At 41.1% G+C, this 17,875-nt stretch overlaps 5 protein-coding genes across 5 annotated transcripts; 3 read left to right on the top strand and 2 right to left on the bottom strand.

Annotated features, from left to right (window-relative positions):
* Positions 1 to 705: 705 nt before the first annotated feature.
* Positions 706 to 3,812, top strand: LOC126792498 (proline-rich receptor-like protein kinase PERK12). Its single transcript, XM_050518909.1, has 8 exons — positions 706 to 1,570; positions 1,653 to 2,114; positions 2,197 to 2,283; positions 2,472 to 2,542; positions 2,656 to 2,732; positions 2,870 to 3,017; positions 3,211 to 3,372; positions 3,504 to 3,812. The coding sequence occupies exons 1-8, from the start codon at positions 706 to 708 to the stop codon at positions 3,810 to 3,812; spliced, it is 2,181 nt and encodes a 726-aa protein (XP_050374866.1).
* A 616-nt stretch (positions 3,813 to 4,428) lies between these two features.
* LOC126791861 (transcription factor ABORTED MICROSPORES) lies at positions 4,429 to 6,684 on the bottom strand. Its single transcript, XM_050518356.1, has 8 exons — positions 6,569 to 6,684; positions 6,313 to 6,474; positions 6,122 to 6,212; positions 5,807 to 5,878; positions 5,264 to 5,728; positions 4,932 to 5,159; positions 4,677 to 4,853; positions 4,429 to 4,561 (listed from the first exon to the last, which is right to left on the bottom strand). Exons 1-8 carry the CDS (start codon positions 6,682 to 6,684, stop codon positions 4,493 to 4,495), a joined length of 1,380 nt encoding a protein of 459 aa, XP_050374313.1. The 3' UTR covers positions 4,429 to 4,492.
* Positions 6,685 to 7,198: 514 nt separating this feature from the next.
* On the bottom strand, positions 7,199 to 8,106 carry LOC126791709 (uncharacterized). The gene has a single exon (XM_050518170.1). It carries the CDS (start codon positions 7,967 to 7,969, stop codon positions 7,412 to 7,414), a length of 558 nt encoding a protein of 185 aa, XP_050374127.1. The 5' UTR covers positions 7,970 to 8,106; the 3' UTR covers positions 7,199 to 7,411.
* A 1,137-nt stretch (positions 8,107 to 9,243) lies between these two features.
* Positions 9,244 to 10,290, top strand: LOC126791898 (probable glucan endo-1,3-beta-glucosidase At4g16260). The gene has a single exon (XM_050518395.1). It carries the CDS (start codon positions 9,244 to 9,246, stop codon positions 10,288 to 10,290), a length of 1,047 nt encoding a protein of 348 aa, XP_050374352.1.
* A 1,461-nt stretch (positions 10,291 to 11,751) lies between these two features.
* On the top strand, positions 11,752 to 17,605 carry LOC126792497 (uncharacterized). The gene is made up of 9 exons (XM_050518908.1): positions 11,752 to 11,895; positions 12,367 to 12,846; positions 12,954 to 13,436; positions 13,589 to 14,245; positions 14,654 to 14,714; positions 15,234 to 15,403; positions 15,599 to 16,078; positions 16,177 to 16,653; positions 16,805 to 17,605. The coding sequence occupies exons 1-9, from the start codon at positions 11,791 to 11,793 to the stop codon at positions 17,456 to 17,458; spliced, it is 3,567 nt and encodes a 1,188-aa protein (XP_050374865.1). The 5' UTR covers positions 11,752 to 11,790; the 3' UTR covers positions 17,459 to 17,605.
* Positions 17,606 to 17,875: the final 270 nt, after the last annotated feature.

Genomic DNA, 17,875 nt, shown 5'->3' with positions numbered 1-17,875 from the left:
AATTTACGCTATACTTGGTGTCACAGGTTGGCACTAAAAAGGTTTACGCTCTCTGATTCTTAGTTGCTTTTACATTTCTGATTTCACCATGTTATATATGCCTTGGTTTCATTCTCAAAATTGCATGTTGTGTTGTAGCCCGTTCTGTTTGCGCGGTAAACCGGAATTCAAGGATGGCAGCTCGTTTCGAAAATACAGCAAACACAGTTCGGAATTAACGAACCAAAAAAACTCGGTGCAAACAGCTAATTCGAGAGAGTGGTGATCAATCTAAGACATAGATTGACACCCAAAATCCTCTTCTTAATAACAAAAACAAACAGAGAATTTCTCGGGATTTTTTTTCATTTTTTTTTCTGGGTTATCTTGAATTTTGTTGTTGGTGTCTCTGCTGGTGTGTGGTGGGTTCTTAGAATGGTTTCTGCAGTTTCCACACAACCACGCACCCCCTCCTCTTGGCAATTTTGAATGCATGAGTGAATATTGTATGTACAGGTATTCTTGTCAATGACTTCTTTTGTTGTTGCAGCGAAACCTTTTGCCCTAGAAATTTCGTACTCTTGATTTTCTTGTAGTATATCTGTATATGCATGCGTTGCATTTCTGTGTTTATGCCGGCCTGTTTGATCGGATACGAAAGTAAAGAATTAAGTTTGACATATTGGAAAGCTGAGGCGATTCGGGATAGAATTTGAGAGAAGGAGGATGTCAGGTTCCGGCGACTCTCCTGCTCCTGAATCATCAAACAATAAGGGTGCGAATCAGAACAAGGAGTCGGAAGATGGTTCTCCTCCGTCGCCTCCACCTGCGTCATCTCCGTCTCCATCACCACCCTCTCCCTCACCGCCTAACTCTCCGCCTCCATCACCACCTGCTCCCTCGCCGCCTAAAAACTCGCCGCCTCCGGACGAGTCTCCCACTCCTCCTCCGAAAGAGTCACCTTCACCCCCACCACCCTCTTCGCCTCCGCCTTCTCCTCCTCCTCCATCGTCTCCGTCATCTCCCTTATCTCCGCCACCGTCACCACCTCCTCCGCCTAAATCCAAAGCACCTCCACCACCTCCTCCTCGTTCCTCACCCCCAAAGCCCTCACCACCATCACCAAACACATCATCAAACTCTTCACCTTCTCCACCGAAGACTACTCCACCGACGTCGAACGACGGCAATACTGCTCAACCTCCTCCACCGTCCGGCAATGAAGGCGATCAGGGCAATAGTCAAAACCTTGTTTCACCTCCTCCTCCTGGCACGCCTGCCACGCCTGCCCAGCCAAACCCTAACCCGGCCGTGCCTGCCGTCCCTACACCTCCGAAGCTACCTGCTCCCAAGACTCCAGTACCTCCGGCCATACCTCCACCTCCAAAGCAAGCGCCAGCCAACCAAACCGCAGATGACGCAAGCAGCCCAAGTAACAACGCTGGTCACACTGGTACTGTCGTAGGCTTGACAGTCGCCGGAGTTTTCCTGCTCGCTTTGATCGCCGTCGTTTTCCTTTTTGTGAGGAGAAAGAAGAAGAAAAACCAACCCTATCCTCCGAATTATATGGCAGCACCTGGTCTAACACCAGGTACATACGAATTGGTTTGCCTCGTGATTTTGTTAGCTTTGCAAATGAAGCTAGATTTTAATAAATTAATGACGATATGCAGAGGGATATTATCAAGCAGGTCCGAATTCTGGTCAGGCTGAAAGCTACTATTCCAATGGACCATATCCGCAGTCCTCCTTTGAGCAGGCCTATGGAAGTCAGAGAGAAAGGAACGGCGGTGGATCAGACTCGGATCTTAATGCTATTGGTGGAAATAGGGTGCATTTCTCCTATGAGGAGATGATGGAGATTACCAATGGATTTTCCCGCCAAAATGTGCTTGGCGAGGGTGGTTTTGGGTGCGTTTACAAGGGTTGGATGCCGGATGGGAAAGTGGTCGCGGTCAAGCAGCTTAAGGCCGGTAGCGGGCAGGGAGAGAGGGAATTCAGGGCTGAAGTCGATATTATCAGTCGCGTGCATCATCGGCATTTGGTGTCTTTGGTTGGATATTGTATCGCTGAGCAACAGAGACTGCTTATCTATGAATATGTTCCAAATAAAACTCTTGAGCACCATTTGCATGGTAGGTGATGAACCCTCTTCCTATGTGTATTGGTCTAATTTTACTCCATATTCATCGATTTTGTGCTGCTGATTTCAATCAGGTGCTGGGATGCCGGCGTTGGATTGGACGAAGAGACTCAAGATTGCTTTAGGGTCCGCAAAGGGTTTGGCATATCTACATGAAGACTGTATGTACCTCTTCTTCTTCCTCATTCTCACCACCTTTGCAGTTATGCTTTTAAAAATTTGGATTGCTTAACTTAGATCGTCACTTGTCAGTGTTATCAACTTGAGTCGTTAATCCTCAATCGTAGAACAATTTGAATCACATCCGAAGTGATCTGATGCCTATGCTTCTCATGTGATCTGTGTCTAGGCCATCCAAAAATTATTCACCGAGATATTAAATCCGCCAACATTCTCTTGGATGATTCCTTTGAAGCACAGGCAAGTTACCTTTTTTGTTGCCTAACTTATTCTTTCTGAAGCTCCCCCAATTTTTTTAATTTTTCGGACCACTGAGGTTTTAGTTTCTCATTTAAGCATGTATTTGAGCGCAGGTTGCAGACTTTGGACTTGCCAAACTGACAGATGATCTGAACACTCATGTATCCACGCGAGTCATGGGGACATTTGGGTAAGGGCAGAGTTTGTCAACTTCTTTGAAAATATTGGCCTTAAGTTTGTTGCCTAACAATCAACATATATACGCTGGCTACTATTGACACTTGAATTGCAACCTTGGGTTTATGCATGTTTGATTTTGGTTTTCAGGTACATGGCTCCTGAGTATGCATCAAGTGGGAAGTTGACAGATAGATCAGATGTATTCTCATTTGGAGTTGTGCTTCTAGAACTCGTAACTGGGCGCAAACCTGTTGACGCAACTCGGCCTTTGGGGGAAGAGAGTGTGGTAGAATGGGTAAGTACATTGTCTCCTTTGCTTTTATTACTTCGATAGGACTCAGACTTTCAGAATTACAAAAGAGCATCAACACTGACATGCAAAAACAAAGTCGAATGCACCAATTGTAAGACCATTCTGGATGTGACAAACATGTTAGAATGTGCGCAGCGTATCCCAATTGACAATATATTGTCTAAACTTTTTGCAGGCTCGTCCGCTCCTTATTAAGGCCCTTGAATCAGGTGACTTGAGCGAACTTGTAGATCCTCGGCTTGAGAAGCATTATGTGGAGGGACAAATGACAAGAATGGTTGAGGCAGCAGCTGCATGCGTGCGTCATTCTGCTACAAAACGACCACGGATGGCACAGGTGAGATACAAACAAGCAACACTAATTTTTGCTGATTTGCAGTAGCTTAATGGGACTAGGTTCTTAGATATATATAACAATTTTTCCAGTGGTAGACGAAAAGCTGACTTATTTAACTTCATATAAATCAGGTCTGTAGAGCACTGGACTGTGAAGGTGATGATCTCTCGAATGGGGTAAAATTCGGGCAGAGTACCGCTTATGACTCTGGCCAGTACAATGAAGACATTATGAGATTCAGGAGGATGGCATTAGGCGACAGCTCAGAGTTTGGAGCGTCTAGTTCAGAATTTACTGCTTCCAAAGAACTATCAGGACCTCAAACTACATGGACTACGCCTCGTCCTGATGGTTCAAGTGACGAATCAGAAACTCGAGCCTTTAACAACAAGGGTAGTGCCAGCAGGAACCTACGCAACAACAGTGTCCGGCGATACTAATTTCTAACAGAATGAAAAATGAAAAATTAGTCTGAACCATCGACTCACAAATGTTCACATTATTAACCTCAATAGCTCAATGGTGCACCCCGAGAAAGAGGAGACTGCAGTGCACTCATTACAAAATGAGAGAAAGAAAAGAAAAGTATCATATTTGCATCGATTGGCTTTGTTACGTTGGACTAAATTCTGACCTATTAGTGTATAAGTTAAGCTGACATTCTTTTCTTTCTCTCTTTTTCCTCTTCTTTCTCATTTTTCCTAATGAAAGGTCATTATATTTTCTAGTTCCCTCGAAGCATTAGCAGTGGGGAGGCTTGTAAAGTTCACTAAAGGTACTTTTTAGTCATTAATACAAACAATCTGTATTGATAGTATAGCAGCAAGATTTCGGTATTGTGTGCAGTAGCTTCCCGCATTTATCAGTTTTAAGTTTCTTCACGAAAGTAGTAGTACTCTTCAGATTATCAAAACTACAAAACCAATAGTATTCATCTTCAGAACGAACAGAGAGCAAGCAAGATAGCTTCGTAATTTTTTCAATCCTTTAGCAATGCAAATAACATGGCTAAAGGAATTTCATGTATATATATATTTCCTCCTACAGTAGTTGGAACTGGTACTATGCAAAATCAATGATAATGTAGCTGTCAGCTTCTTCCATAAATGGAACAGTCTAATTAATTTGTCTCCCTTGCTAGATGGATGAGCAAGTCTCTCAATTTCTTTGCTTGAATATCCTCATTCGCCTATATGCAAAAAACACTAATTATCTGCCAGAGATTGCACAAATTTGACGTGATAATGGTAAAAAAAAAGAAAAGGAAATTAGAAGGAATTAAGTTCTCTGAGAATTGATCTTACCTCTATTCTGAGAATGACTAGGGTACTTCTGTCGAATGTGGTAACATTGGCATCCATTACTTCAAGCCCTAAGCAATCCATAGTTTCCATCAACCTTGTAAACCCACCACGGCAGTGCTCACATAACAGCTTAATCAAACATTCCTTTTTGCTAAGCTGGTACACCTCCAAATGCACCTAAGTAGCAGAAATATGAGATATCAGTTGAAAAATTCTTGCGTGACTAGCCAGCGGACTTTGTAATCTAATATGTACCTCAGTCGGAATTTTTGGGGCAATGCTAGAGATCTGCTTTTGGTCTGTGCAAGTCAAGAAGCTGTTGCCTCCATTGTTCTTATCAAGTGCCGAAACCCCTAAATCTACTTCCTTCTCTGCAGAGTCCTGTTCTTCCATTTGTCTCAGCTCGTCTTGTAGTTCCTTCACCTTCTGCTGCAACTCTTTTATGTAGTCAATAGCATCTGTTGGAATAGAAGCTCTATCCATCTATAAAAGTTCCACAATTGAACAACAAGTTAACAGATTAGTAAGACCAAAGGAAAAAGAAAAAACTGTCCCTAGGATCTTTGATAGATTAAATGAGTATTCACCTTGGTTATCTTTGGCACTAGAGCACGTAAAGCATATTCCCCTTCTTTAATTCTAGACCTTCTCTTCCTCTCTGCGTTGAGATTCTTGGAAATGAAATGTTCACTTCCTGTCCTCCTCACACCCCTTGCATTATCTTTCTCCATTGCTTGTTGCTTCAACAAGCTGTCACGGCACTTTGGCTTTCTGAAGAGAGGGGATTGCTCAGAAGGCTTCACATATCCATCTGGACGTACTTGAGTAGGACTGAAGTTAAATGGTGGATGTTCAGTGGAAGGGTTTGAACCACTGGATGATCCCTCCCAGCTAGGACATGCAAATTGGATTCTTGAGGTAAGATGAGGCCCAGGACTCAACTTATTAGGTAAATTCACATTGGCATAGCTATGTGTAGTCATGACTTCTTTTCTCAGAGCAACATTAAAGGATTCCATAAGGAAGTCTAACATCTTTTGGTTCTCTGGAATCTGAAAGTGAAATGTGTGTTACAACAATTTGGATAAGAAACTATACGTATTCAGTATAAACATGAGTAAAAAGCTTACAATCTTTGTAGTAAAGAGCTCAATAAGACCAGTGAGCAGCAATGGGATCAAAACTCGGGTTCCATTCGAGTCCTGCGAAAGTAGCACAGTTACATGTTAAGCAGAATTTCCCAGTACTAAGATATATAGGATCCAAGTTATGAATGAACAAGCTTCCTAAACTGGACATAACAAAGAACAACATAACTAAAAATAAATAAAAAGGAATCCTTTTTGCATCATTACAATGATTTTGTTGATTGTGACCAACTTCAAAAGCCCTTGAGTTTTACTGATTGATTACTGAGAAAATAATCATCAGAAAAAGAAAGATACTGAGTTACCCACTTGTGAGTCTGAATGATCTGAATCCAAGGCATTACAAATCCACTTGGGTTGGTCTGAAATGACAACTTCAGTATGAACCCTGAAACAACATATCAAAATCAAAAACTTTCTTGGTTCTCATAAATTGAAAAACCCAAAACCAAAGACAAACAGAGAGAGATCAGCTTTAGTACTATTACCCAGAGTATAGAGGCATTGAATCAGGAAGCTGAGCCAGAACTTCACACGCCATAGTCTTAATACCATGCTCGATGTAGCCATCTCTGCAGAGCTGAGCTCCTTCTTCCTCTTTAACATTTGCATAACCACCACTACAACAGCACCCTACCTTCTCAATAAACCTGTACAAGAGTTCATCAAACACATTCAAACTGAGTTTTTCACATGTGGGTGTTACTAATTAGTACTGAAATTAGTTGTCACTGTAAAAACTACCTAGATGGATCATGACCCAGTTTCCAAACAACACAATAGTCCCATTGCCTGGCCTCAATAAGAGGTCTAAGCCACTCCTCCATTAATCTCTCCAAATGTTTCACACTCATTGCCATTATTCTACAAAGCTTTTGCCTTTTGCTGCAGTAAATGTGTAAGCTTTTATATACCAGAAATGGAAGCGTATCGTTTTTGAGCAGCAGCAAATCTGGTTAAGAGTACACTGGGGAATCTGAACCCAGCAGAGAAGGTGGGCCGGGGCAGAGGACAGTTCTGACTGAATAATGGCTTAGCCCGGAATCAGTTTTGACCGAGTTGTTCAAAAGCTGCAATGCAATTGAAACCTACCCTCAATAGAACATAAATTACCAAGCTTTGTTATTGCTTGGGTAAAACCCAATTGGCTAGAATTTTACCACTCTGCTTCTGTTATCTCAGGTCTGATATTCCTATAATGGTCCCGAATGGTATGTCATTGCATCTGTTACAGGCAGTTGTGTGTTTATTTGACCATTTTGGGACCAGATGAGTAAAAACAATGAAGTAAAAAACAAGTTACTTACAAAATTGATATGTTGGACAACGTTGCTTCTAATTTGTATTGAATTAGTAATCTGGGCTTTGGTTGCAGTAAGTGAAAATGAAGATCATATATACAGTGGTACAATTATAAAAGTAGTGCTTGCCACAATATAGTTTGAAGTTGCAGTGACAAATATGATAAGGTAAAAAAGTACTCAGAAGAACAATGAAAGTTCAAAAGAGGATTTTGATAGATAATTAGATATGACAATACTTAAGCTACAGGTTACTGATCATGTTGCCGTAATACCACAACACCATTCATCCTCTAGCTCGCTCACCAATCACAATATGAGGATGGCCACCACCACCACCACTACCAGGTTTCATTTCACCAAATTTCATGTCATGGTGATGGACATTTACAAATGGTTTGTTGTGATTGATGACTCCTGATCCTGCTCTGCTCTCTCTGCTGGTGTAGTTTGGGCCACTAGGCTTGCCACTTGGGATTTTCTTGTCGAACCCGAATTCGATGTCAGATCCTTCTTTAGGCCGGAAATGTTGGTTCCCAGGCTCAGCATGATCACCATGGTGACCTTCTTTGGGATGAGACTTGTTGTTGCCCTTGTGCTTGGACTGCTTATGTGGTTTGGATTTGTGGGAGCGGTCGCGGTTGCATAGTCTTCCCAGGAAGCAAGCAATGCCTGAGATGACCACAATCACAGCCAGCACAATGAAAACTGAACCAAATGATCCGTTGGAGTGGTGGGAAGGCTGTGGCTTGTTCACATTGTTTGGATACACAAGAACCGGCTGCTGCTGCTGTGGCTGTTGCAGTTGCTGTGGTTGCAATTGTTGTGGCTGAAACTGGGACATGTTGAAAATCCTTAGAGGATTTGGTGGAATAAGACAAAATGTGGGATTTGGGGACTAGTATAAGCCTTTGAAGCTGGTCTGGTAATTCCTTGGGTGCACTTAGGTTTACTGAAGTTTGAAGCAAGAACAACATGGAATGTGAGGTATTGGAGGGGGTTCAAATATTGGTTTGGGGTTTTGAATTCAATAAAGGAGGAAACTTTCTTTAATAAAGAGACACAAGTAAAGATATTCCTTGCTAATAATCTCTTTACTGATGAGCAAGGAATTGATTAAGGAGGTAGGAGCTTCTTAGATTGCTTTGTATGGAGAGAAAGCAAGATTTTGGAGCCTTTTGGGGGTTTGGACAGCACATTTAGTTCTCAAAAGGCCCATCAAAAGAGGCAAAGAGCCTCAATGGATGACCATTACTGCACAATTTATATGTTCAGATGATTGAGCACTCATTTATCCGCCAAATTTATATGTTTGCAAACAGTTCATGGGAAAACAATATCAATTATTGGGTCTAAAGAGTCTAAACAACATAATGGGGTCAAGAATTTCTTAGTTCTAGGTGAGAATTCATCATCTTTATTCTCCTTTCTTTCGTAAAGAAGGATATATACTGCTAGGTGGGATGATGAGCTTGATTTTAGTTCTTTTTTGTTGTATATATAGAGCACGTACATCAACTGTAGACACTATAGTGTGTGTATGTGCTCAAAATGCGAACTTGAATTTTTGTATTGAACACATCTCAACCAGAGAATGACAATTTTATAAATTGAAAAGATCGATCAGTAATATATAATAATACATCCTCCTCTAGCCACTTATAGTATCCATGAATTCTCGATGGATGGTTTCTCATTTTGAGGGAGCAATACAATTATCAAAACTAAAAGAGAAACGATCCACTCTCAATCTAAGATCACGCAACATTTTGATATGTGGTTCCTACTAGAATTTGGTTTGGTTTAGTTTTGCAAACACATCATCTCTTTAGACATCCTGACACAGTGATACTACCGAGTTCTTACCAGAAATTTACAGAATAGCTAACACAACAGTACTACACCTAATTACGTCCTGACATTCCCATCCTAACTAGCTATAGTGAAATCCAGCTGCAGTAGCAGAATCTACTTCAAACCAACCTAAAATCAAAACATGTATATATACATTATCTTGCTACCTTCGAATCTTCGATCACCTTGTGCTAATTTCCCAACTCCGGCCAAACAATTAATTATCGATCATTTCATGCAAATTTGTGCTCAATGCAAAATAAAATGCCGAAGAATAATGATCATCACTATTATTACATCCTCCTCTCTCATATTTCACTCTTCTTGCTTAATCTTCTGCCACTCTCATCCTCAGTGCCGCTGCCGGTCGGAATCTGCTATGGCCGTGTAGCAAACAATCTCCCACCGCCCACTGCCACCGTCGATATCCTCAAAGCCAATAACATAACAAACGTCCGTCTCTTCAACACCGACCCTGCCGCTCTCAGCTCCTTCTCCAACACCGGGATCAGCGTCATGATCGGCGTCCCTAACGAAATCCTCCCCTCACTCACCACCGCGTCCGCCGCCACCGAGTGGCTCCAATCTAACATCTTTGCCATAATTCCAGCCAACCAAGTCCGCTACATCGCCGTAGGCAACGAGGTCTTCAACAAAGACCCGTACTACACTCCCCATGTGGTTCCCGCCATGCACAGCCTCCACCAAGCCCTCCAAACCCTAAATCTCTCACTTTCAATAAAGCTTTCATCGCCTCAAGCCGCCTCTGTGCTTTCAAATTCCTTCCCTTCTTCCTCGGGCTTGTTCGATCCAGAACTCAAACCATTTCTGCTTCCACTTCTTCAATTCTTGCATGACACGGCGTCTCCCTTCATGGTGAACTTGTATCCCTATTTCAGCTACTTGAACAACCGTCCCTACATCTCTGTTGACTATGCCTTGTTTCGGGACCCAAAACTGGTCCACGACGGCGCGTTGGTGTACGACAATCTATTCGACGCGAGCGTTGACGCGTTTGTGAGCGCGTTGGAGAAGGAAGGGTTTGGTGATGTTGAGGTGGTGGTTTCTGAGACCGGGTGGCCGACGAGCGGTGGGGAAGCGGCGAGTGTGGAAAATGCGCTGGCGTATAATAGAGAGGTGGTGAGGCGGGCGGCGGAAGGGGTTGGGACGCCGAAGAAGGCGGGTGTAGGGCTGGAGGTGTACTTGTTTGATTTGTTTGATGAGAATGAAAAAGGCGGGGAGGAGTATGAGCGGCATTTTGGGATTTTCGGGCTTGACGGGTTTAGGGTATATGACCTTACTTTCAACTGAGAGATAGAGAAGGAAATGTGGACTTATACTCCTTGAAGTAGGCATGGGTCGCTGGCAAGTAGAAATAAAGAAGAACAGTATAAAGTTTAGAAAAACCTCTATGGTCTCTCACATCAGGAATTTATTTGATGAACATGTCTATTACAAGTAGATTTGATGGAGAAAATGTGTGTCCAACAACATTTCTATTGTCTTTAATCTTTTCAAGTTTAGTGTCGTAATAGAAAACGTACTTGCCCTCACTACATAATTTTTGCTGTTATTAGATACATGAAATTTAATGAAGTAAATCATCTTCATTAAATAACTAAATCGACGAAGACAAAATTACACACGTGGTCTAAAAGTTAACAAAGTTATTGCGGATCCGAATAAAACTCGTGTTAGCACATAAATGGATGATCGTAATCAAAACTACCTGATTCTGACTTAAATCGGAAATCGAATGTCATTGACGATTCGAAATGGTAATCGGACATTTGATTAAATTAATAAATTCCTTAACGGTTATAATTAAATCAATTATTTCATGCTTAATTTAATTATGAGAATAACTAATTTTAAATCAATCATAAAATACATATTGATTTAATTATACAATTAAAGAAATATTATTATTTTAGTGTCATTAAAATATTTTATAAAATATAAGTCTTGACACTATAAATACTCATTCCAACATGAAGAGAATGAGACTTGAGAAGAAGATAGAAAATCACTTGAGCAATTTCACTCTCGATAAATCCCGAAGTCTCTCAAGTCCACGAAGAATCATCAAGCTACCAACTCACTCGTTCTTCATCAAATCGAAATCCAAACTCAAGTCCACGAAGAATCATCAAGCTACCAAATCGCTCGTTCTTCATCAAATCGAAATCCAAACTCAAGTCCACGAAGAATCATCAAGCTACCAAATCGCTCGTTCTTCATCAAATCGAAATCCAAACTCAAGTCCACGAAGAATCATCAAGCTACCAAATCGCTCATTCTTCATCAAATCCAAATCCAAACTCAAATTCTCAAGATTAAGTGCATGTCACTCTTGAGCCAAGTTATATACGGAGATAGAATCAAAATAGTTCACAAAGATTGTAACATTGCGCTTGATTATCAATAAATCACATTTTATTTGTACACGTATCTGCACTTTTATTTATTTACAGATTCTCGTTCTATAACTACATCTGAACGATTTACATGATAGTTCCATTTTACAATACATGTCAAACATTATATATATATATTAATATTTTTTCGTAAGAAAATGAGTTTTGTTGCCTGCGCTTACAAAATAAAGGTCAAATATTACATGATATAACGAAACAATCGTGTGAGGACCATTATTATTATATGTTCACACTTGCAAAGAATATGAAATCAACACTATATAATATAAATCAAGAAAACGTCGTCGTATTGAGGAAATTCATAGTCCCCATAAATAGAAGGCCAATCAGCAATTCACAAAATCACAAGCTCCGCGCTCACAAGAAAACAGAAATGGCGGACGGTGATGAGCCCATGACGGCCAGCCCGCCTCTCGACTTCCAGTCGCTTCTTTCTTCTCCGGCGAGGGACTTTCTCGTTCGCAACAATGGTGATCAGGTCAATTTCCCTCGTCTCCTTTCTCATCTTCTCTTTTATTTCCTTATATTTTCATTATCGGACAATTCTAGGTCTCCGGCGAGGTCAGTATAGTCATTTTGATCAGCATCATCGTATTTTTGAAGTAGTTTTGGTAATTTGGTTTTGCGATTAAGCTGATTGAATGATTGATTGTACACCAAACAAGAAAATTAGAGAGGTTAAAACTTTGAGTGTTTAATTTAAGGTCTAGGGTTTGGATACTTCAATTGTTTAACTAAAGGGCCACTCTTGTGTTGATTGAATATAAATTTTACTGTATCTGTGTTTTTGTTTAACTGTTGCTTAATTAAAAACTATGGTTAGAAATTGTTAACTGAAATTGGGAAAGGTAGAGTTTAATCATGTGATTTAGAGATTGGTGACTGTGCTTTAGAGTTACGGGGATGATTATAAGAGTTAGGAGTTATTTGGTAAATTTTGGAGTTGCAGGTTAAGGTTGAAACCTTGGAGGGGAAGAAGCTTGGGCTGTATTTTTCGGCGTCATGGTGCGGTCCGTGTCAACGTTTCACCCCGGATTTGGTGGAGACCTACAATGCGCTTGCTCCGAAAGGCGATTTCGAGGTGATCTTCATTTCGGCTGATGAGGACGAGGAGACATTCAATGGGTACTTCTCCAAGATGCCGTGGCTTGCTATTCCGTTTTCGGATTCTGATGCACGCGATAGTCTGGATGAGCAGTTCCAGGTGAGAGGGATACCGCATCTTGTGTTTCTTGGTGAAGAAGGGAGAGTTAAGAATGTCATTGGGGTGGAGGTTGTTCGGGAGTATGGAGCTGATGGATATCCCTTTACCCCAGAAAGGGTAAAAGAATTACAAGAACAAGAAGCAGAAGCTAAAAGGCAACAGTCTCTGAAAACAGTCCTGGTCTCCCGCCAACGCGACTATGTAATTGCTTCTGATGGGAAGAAGGTATGATTGAATTTCACTGCTCGTATAAGAGTGTCTGTTCTCACTTTTTATAATTTTGTCACGCCGAGTATTTCTGCCAACTATTTTGAGTGCTCTTGTGAGTTTAGGTGCCTGTATCTGAACTTGAAGGGAAAATGGTGGGTCTCTACTTTTCATTGTCTACATACAGCCCGTGCATGGAATTCACTCCAAAACTTGTGGAGGTTTATGAGAAGCTAAAAGCAAAGGGAGAGAGCTTTGAGATTGTGTTTATATCACTTGATGATGAAGAAGAAGCATTTGAGCAAGACCTTAAGAACATGCCTTGGTTTGCATTGCCCCAGCAGGACACCAAAACTTGTGAGAAGTTGGCTCGGTATTTTGAGCTCTCAACCTTACCCACTTTGGTTATTCTTGGGGCAGATGGTAAAACCATCCATGACAACGTTGTTGAAGCTATTGAAGAGCATGGACTTCTGGCTTACCCCTTCACACCTGAGAAGTTTGCAGAGCTTGCTGAGATAGAGAAAGCGAGAGAAAAATCACAAACTCTGGAGTCAGTTTTGGTTTCTGGGGATCAAAACTTTGTCATAGGAAAAGGAGGAATCGAGGTATAACATTTAATTTTTATTGCGTTTGAACTTTTAGTTTTCTTACCTCAATGTGCGAAAGTCGGCTCTTTATTGCAGCTAACATCAGCATGTCTTTGGTTTGTGATACTAAATAAACTTGTTAATAATATGCAATTATTATCTGGATTCAGATTCCTGTGTCAGATCTTGTGGGGAAGAACATTCTCCTTTATTTCTCAGCACATTGGTGCCCTCCATGCCGTGCCTTTCTACCAAGACTTATGGAAGCATACCACAAGATCAAGGCAAAGGATGATGCATTTGAAGTTATTTTCATCTCTAGTGACAGGGACCAAGCCTCTTTTGATGACTTTTTCTCTGGAATGCCTTGGCTTGCTCTTCCCTTTGGTGACTCTAGAAAGGCATCCTTAAGTCGCCGATTCAAGGTCCAAGGCATCCCCATGCTTGTAGCCCTTGGTCCTACTGGCCAAACAGTCACAAAAGAAGCTAGAGATCACATTATGCTTCATGGAGCTGATGCTTATCCCTTCACCGAGGAGCGACTTAAAGAGATAGAAACAGAATTTGAGGAGATGGCAAAGGGGTGGCCTGAGAAGTTGAAGACTGCACTCCACGGGGAGCATGAGCTTGTGCTCGCTCGACGAAACAATTTCATATGTGATGGGTGCAGCAAGAACGGAGGAGGGTGGTCATTCTATTGCGAGGAGTGTGACTTTGATCTGCATCCAAAATGTGCTCTGGAGGAGGAAAAGGAAACCAAAACTGATGCCAACCCGGAAGAAGGGCCCCGAGAAGGGTTGGTATGCGAGGGGGATGTTTGTATAAGAGCTTAAGGAGTTCTATTGTGCTGCCTTTAAAACTTGGAAGTATCTCAGCTTCATTCATCAGTATATCTAGTGTATTGCTTTTGATGGGCTAATGCTTTTAGATTTTCTTAGCAACCCAGAATTTTAGAAACAAATTTGCCGACCACCCTCTATTTGCCAATTTTATGTCCATCTTGTGCCCACCATTCTAAACTCATGTCATGTGTCTAATTGCTCAATTATTATCTAACTTTGAGTTGAGAAAAGACACATTGCATGAATTTAAAATAGTGGGCACAAGGTGGGTAACTAAAAGGTGGTCGGCAAATTTGCTTCTCTGAATTTCTGGTTGGTTTAAATATAAATGGATATAATATGGGTGTGATATTGACTTCTGTCTGAATGAGTGAATGTATTGTTCTTTAGTAGCATTCTGGTTTCACCTTCAAATTGAACTTGTGGATGCAGCCTAACTCAAACTCAGACGTGAGTTAGGGTCTGATGGAAGTAAATCAGGAAATGAATAATCTGGAGCATGTTGCCTGTCCAATTTCTACTTGACCATCTCTTCCATTTCTAGATTCAATTCCTACTGTGTCATTTCATTCCAATAATTTTTTTGATACGTTTAAAAAAGACTGTAGAACTAAAAGACAAAACTTGGTACATTTATTCTTAGCTGATTCAAATGGAACGCTGGGTTAAAACAGTGGATCCAAACCGCCGACTAAGAGAGCTTATGAGCGAGGTTCGCCAAATGTTCTGCTACGAAATTAGCCTCCGATAGATATGCCGAAATAAGTTGGAATGAAACTGAGGATTCAATGAACAAACATCCTCCACCTTCATCCCAATTTCTAACCATGAAGTTTCCACAATTTTACATTCAATATGCCTATTCTGACGTGGAATCGAGTAGACAGACATCCTTGCCCCAAAGTCGTCTCTGCTTCCTTCCAAAGCAAGTCATTCATAAATGACTAGAAAACCCCTTAAAAACCGGATTAAGCGTGCAACTCTCCACCAAATCCAACAAAAAGTCGGAAACTTCAACGCAGAGAGAGACAGAGAGAGAAACAAAGCATGGTTCACGGCGACGTTGACGGCGTCACTCACGACCTCCTTTCGCTACTCGGCTCCGGCGATCGGGATTTCCTCGTCCGTAACAACTGCGACCAGGTAACCAACCCATCTGAAACAATACGAAGAAAGTAACTGCTTTAATGCTTTAATGCTCTAATGTGCTTCATTTCAATTCAATGCTTAGAATTTTGTAAACAAGGTTTGACCTTAATGTTTAGTATTATATAAGAACTGGATTTAGATAAGTGATTTCATTTCTGGGTGGGATTGATTTTTGATGAATACATATAGGTGAAGATCAACACTTTGAGTGGTAAAATCTTGGGTTTGTACTTTTCTGGCTCATGGTGTGGTCCATGTCGTCGTTTTACCCCAAACTTGGTGGAGGTCTACCAGGACCTTGCTTCCAAAGGGGACTTTGAAGTTGTGTTCATCTCTTCTGATAGAGATGAGGAGTCATTTCGTGGTTACTTCTCTGAAATGCCGTGGCTTGCGGTTCCATTTTCGGATTTGGAGACCCGAAAAGGCCTTAAGGACTTGTTTAAAGTGAGGGGGATTCCTCATCTTGTAGTTATTGATGCCAATGGGAAGGTTTCTACTAATCAAGGGACTTCAGTTGTGCTGGAGTATGGTGTGGAAGGGTATCCTTTCACCGCGGAGAAGATTAGTTTCTTGAAAGAGCAAGAGGCTGCAGCTAAGAAGAATCAGTCCTTGAGTTCTCTCTTGGTTTCTAGCTCTCGAGATTACTTGATTTCGAGTGATGGGAATAAGGTATGTAAAGAATTTTTGTTACGATAGTTCTCTTGTTACTATTTTAGTTTGGAGTGAATGTGGTCATTGATTATTGTTAGTAAATGTGTTAACTGCAGGTGTCTGTGTCTGAGCTTGAAGGGAAGATGGTTGGTCTGTATTTCACACTGAATATTCGCAAGGCGTGCAAAGACTTTACGCAGACACTTGTGAAGTTCCATAGGAGTCTCAAGGAGAAAGGAGAGAACTTTGAGATAGTGTTGATATCTCTAGACTTTGAAGAAGAACACTACAAAGAAGGGGTTGCAGTTCCATGGTTGGCACTGCCTTTTAAGGACAAGAACTGCGAAAAACTTGCACGTTACTTTGAGCTCAAGACAGTACCTACGCTAGTAATAATTGGCGAAGATGGAAAGACTTTACATCCCAATGCGACTGAACTCATTGAAGAGCATGGGGTTGAAGCTTACCCTTTTTCAGTGGAGAAGATTGCTGAGCTTGCTGAGATTGAGAAGGCCAAACTCGAAGCACAGACTCTGGAGTCACTGTTGGTGACTGAAGATACAGACTTTGTGATAGAGACGAGCGGTGCCAAGGTACAAAATAAATTAGTTCCAAGGTCCAGAGTTTTGTTTACTCTTCCATGCTATTAGATGCTTCTTTATGCTTGTAAGCTAGATTTCTGTTTGGTCTATATATACTTCAATTTTCGTGCCAACCACACCTATGTGTTCTGTCTTAAATTAGGTACCGGTGTCTGAGCTTGTTGGCAAGCACATTCTGCTCTTCTTCTCAGCTCATTGGTGTCCCCCATGCCGTTCATTCCTGCCTAAGCTTATAACAACATATCATGAAATTAAGGCAAAGGACAATGCATTTGAAATCATCTTCATCTCAAGGGATCGTGATCAATCCTCCTTTGATGACTTCTTTTCGAGCATGCCTTGGTTAGCCCTCCCATTTGATGATCCAAGGAAGGCATTCCTGCAGCGCAAATTCAAAATCCAGGGCATTCCTGCAGTGGTGGCTATTAATCCCGCTGGCAAGACAATCACCACGACAGCCCGGAAGCTTATAGCAGCTCATGGATCTGATGCATTTCCATTCACTGCAGAGCATTTGAAGCATTTGGAAGAAAAGATAGAGGAAGAAGCAAAAGGGTGGCCTGAGAAAGTGAAGAGTGAACTCCATGTGGAACATGAACTGGCACTCACTCGCCGCGATTATGCATGTGATGGGTGCAATGAATCCGGAAGTGGTTGGTCCTTTTACTGTAAGGAATGTGACTTTGATCTTCACCCAAAATGTGCTTTGAAGAACAATAAGGCAACAAAGGATGATGCTGAGACTAAGGCAAAGGATGGATATATTTGTGATGGTGATGTGTGCCGTAAAGCTTGAGAAAGCTTCTGCATTCCTGCTGTTCAGTGTTTACTCTATGTGCTGAGGTGTATCGTGTCATATCCCAATTACGTAATAAGTGGAAAGAATGCTTAAGTTTATGGAATGTATAATATTGTGATCTTTAGAGAATGGACTATTGTGTTATATTATGTACTTATGCATGATATGAGATTATGAATGCTGGGAGTAGAGAAGATCGAGTTTACGAGTGATATCTCATAAATAAATAATAATACTATTAAGCATAGTGATATTCAAACCGGGTAAAGTTTATAAAATAATGTTTATTAAGCATATTTCTATCTAATAGTCCTTGAACTTTTGAAGAAAGTAACTTGTGTTGAATAGTGATTATTCACCAAAAAAAACTATTTCAATATATGAGTAGTAAATACTAAGTGCACGACTAGATAT

The sequence above is a fragment of the Argentina anserina genome, chromosome 4, assembly GCF_933775445.1.
Source record: "Argentina anserina chromosome 4, drPotAnse1.1, whole genome shotgun sequence".
Taxonomy (NCBI): Eukaryota; Viridiplantae; Streptophyta; class Magnoliopsida; order Rosales; family Rosaceae; genus Argentina; species Argentina anserina.
Note: the sequence above shows the minus strand (reverse complement) of the source record. Positions and strands in the feature narration are given on the sequence as shown.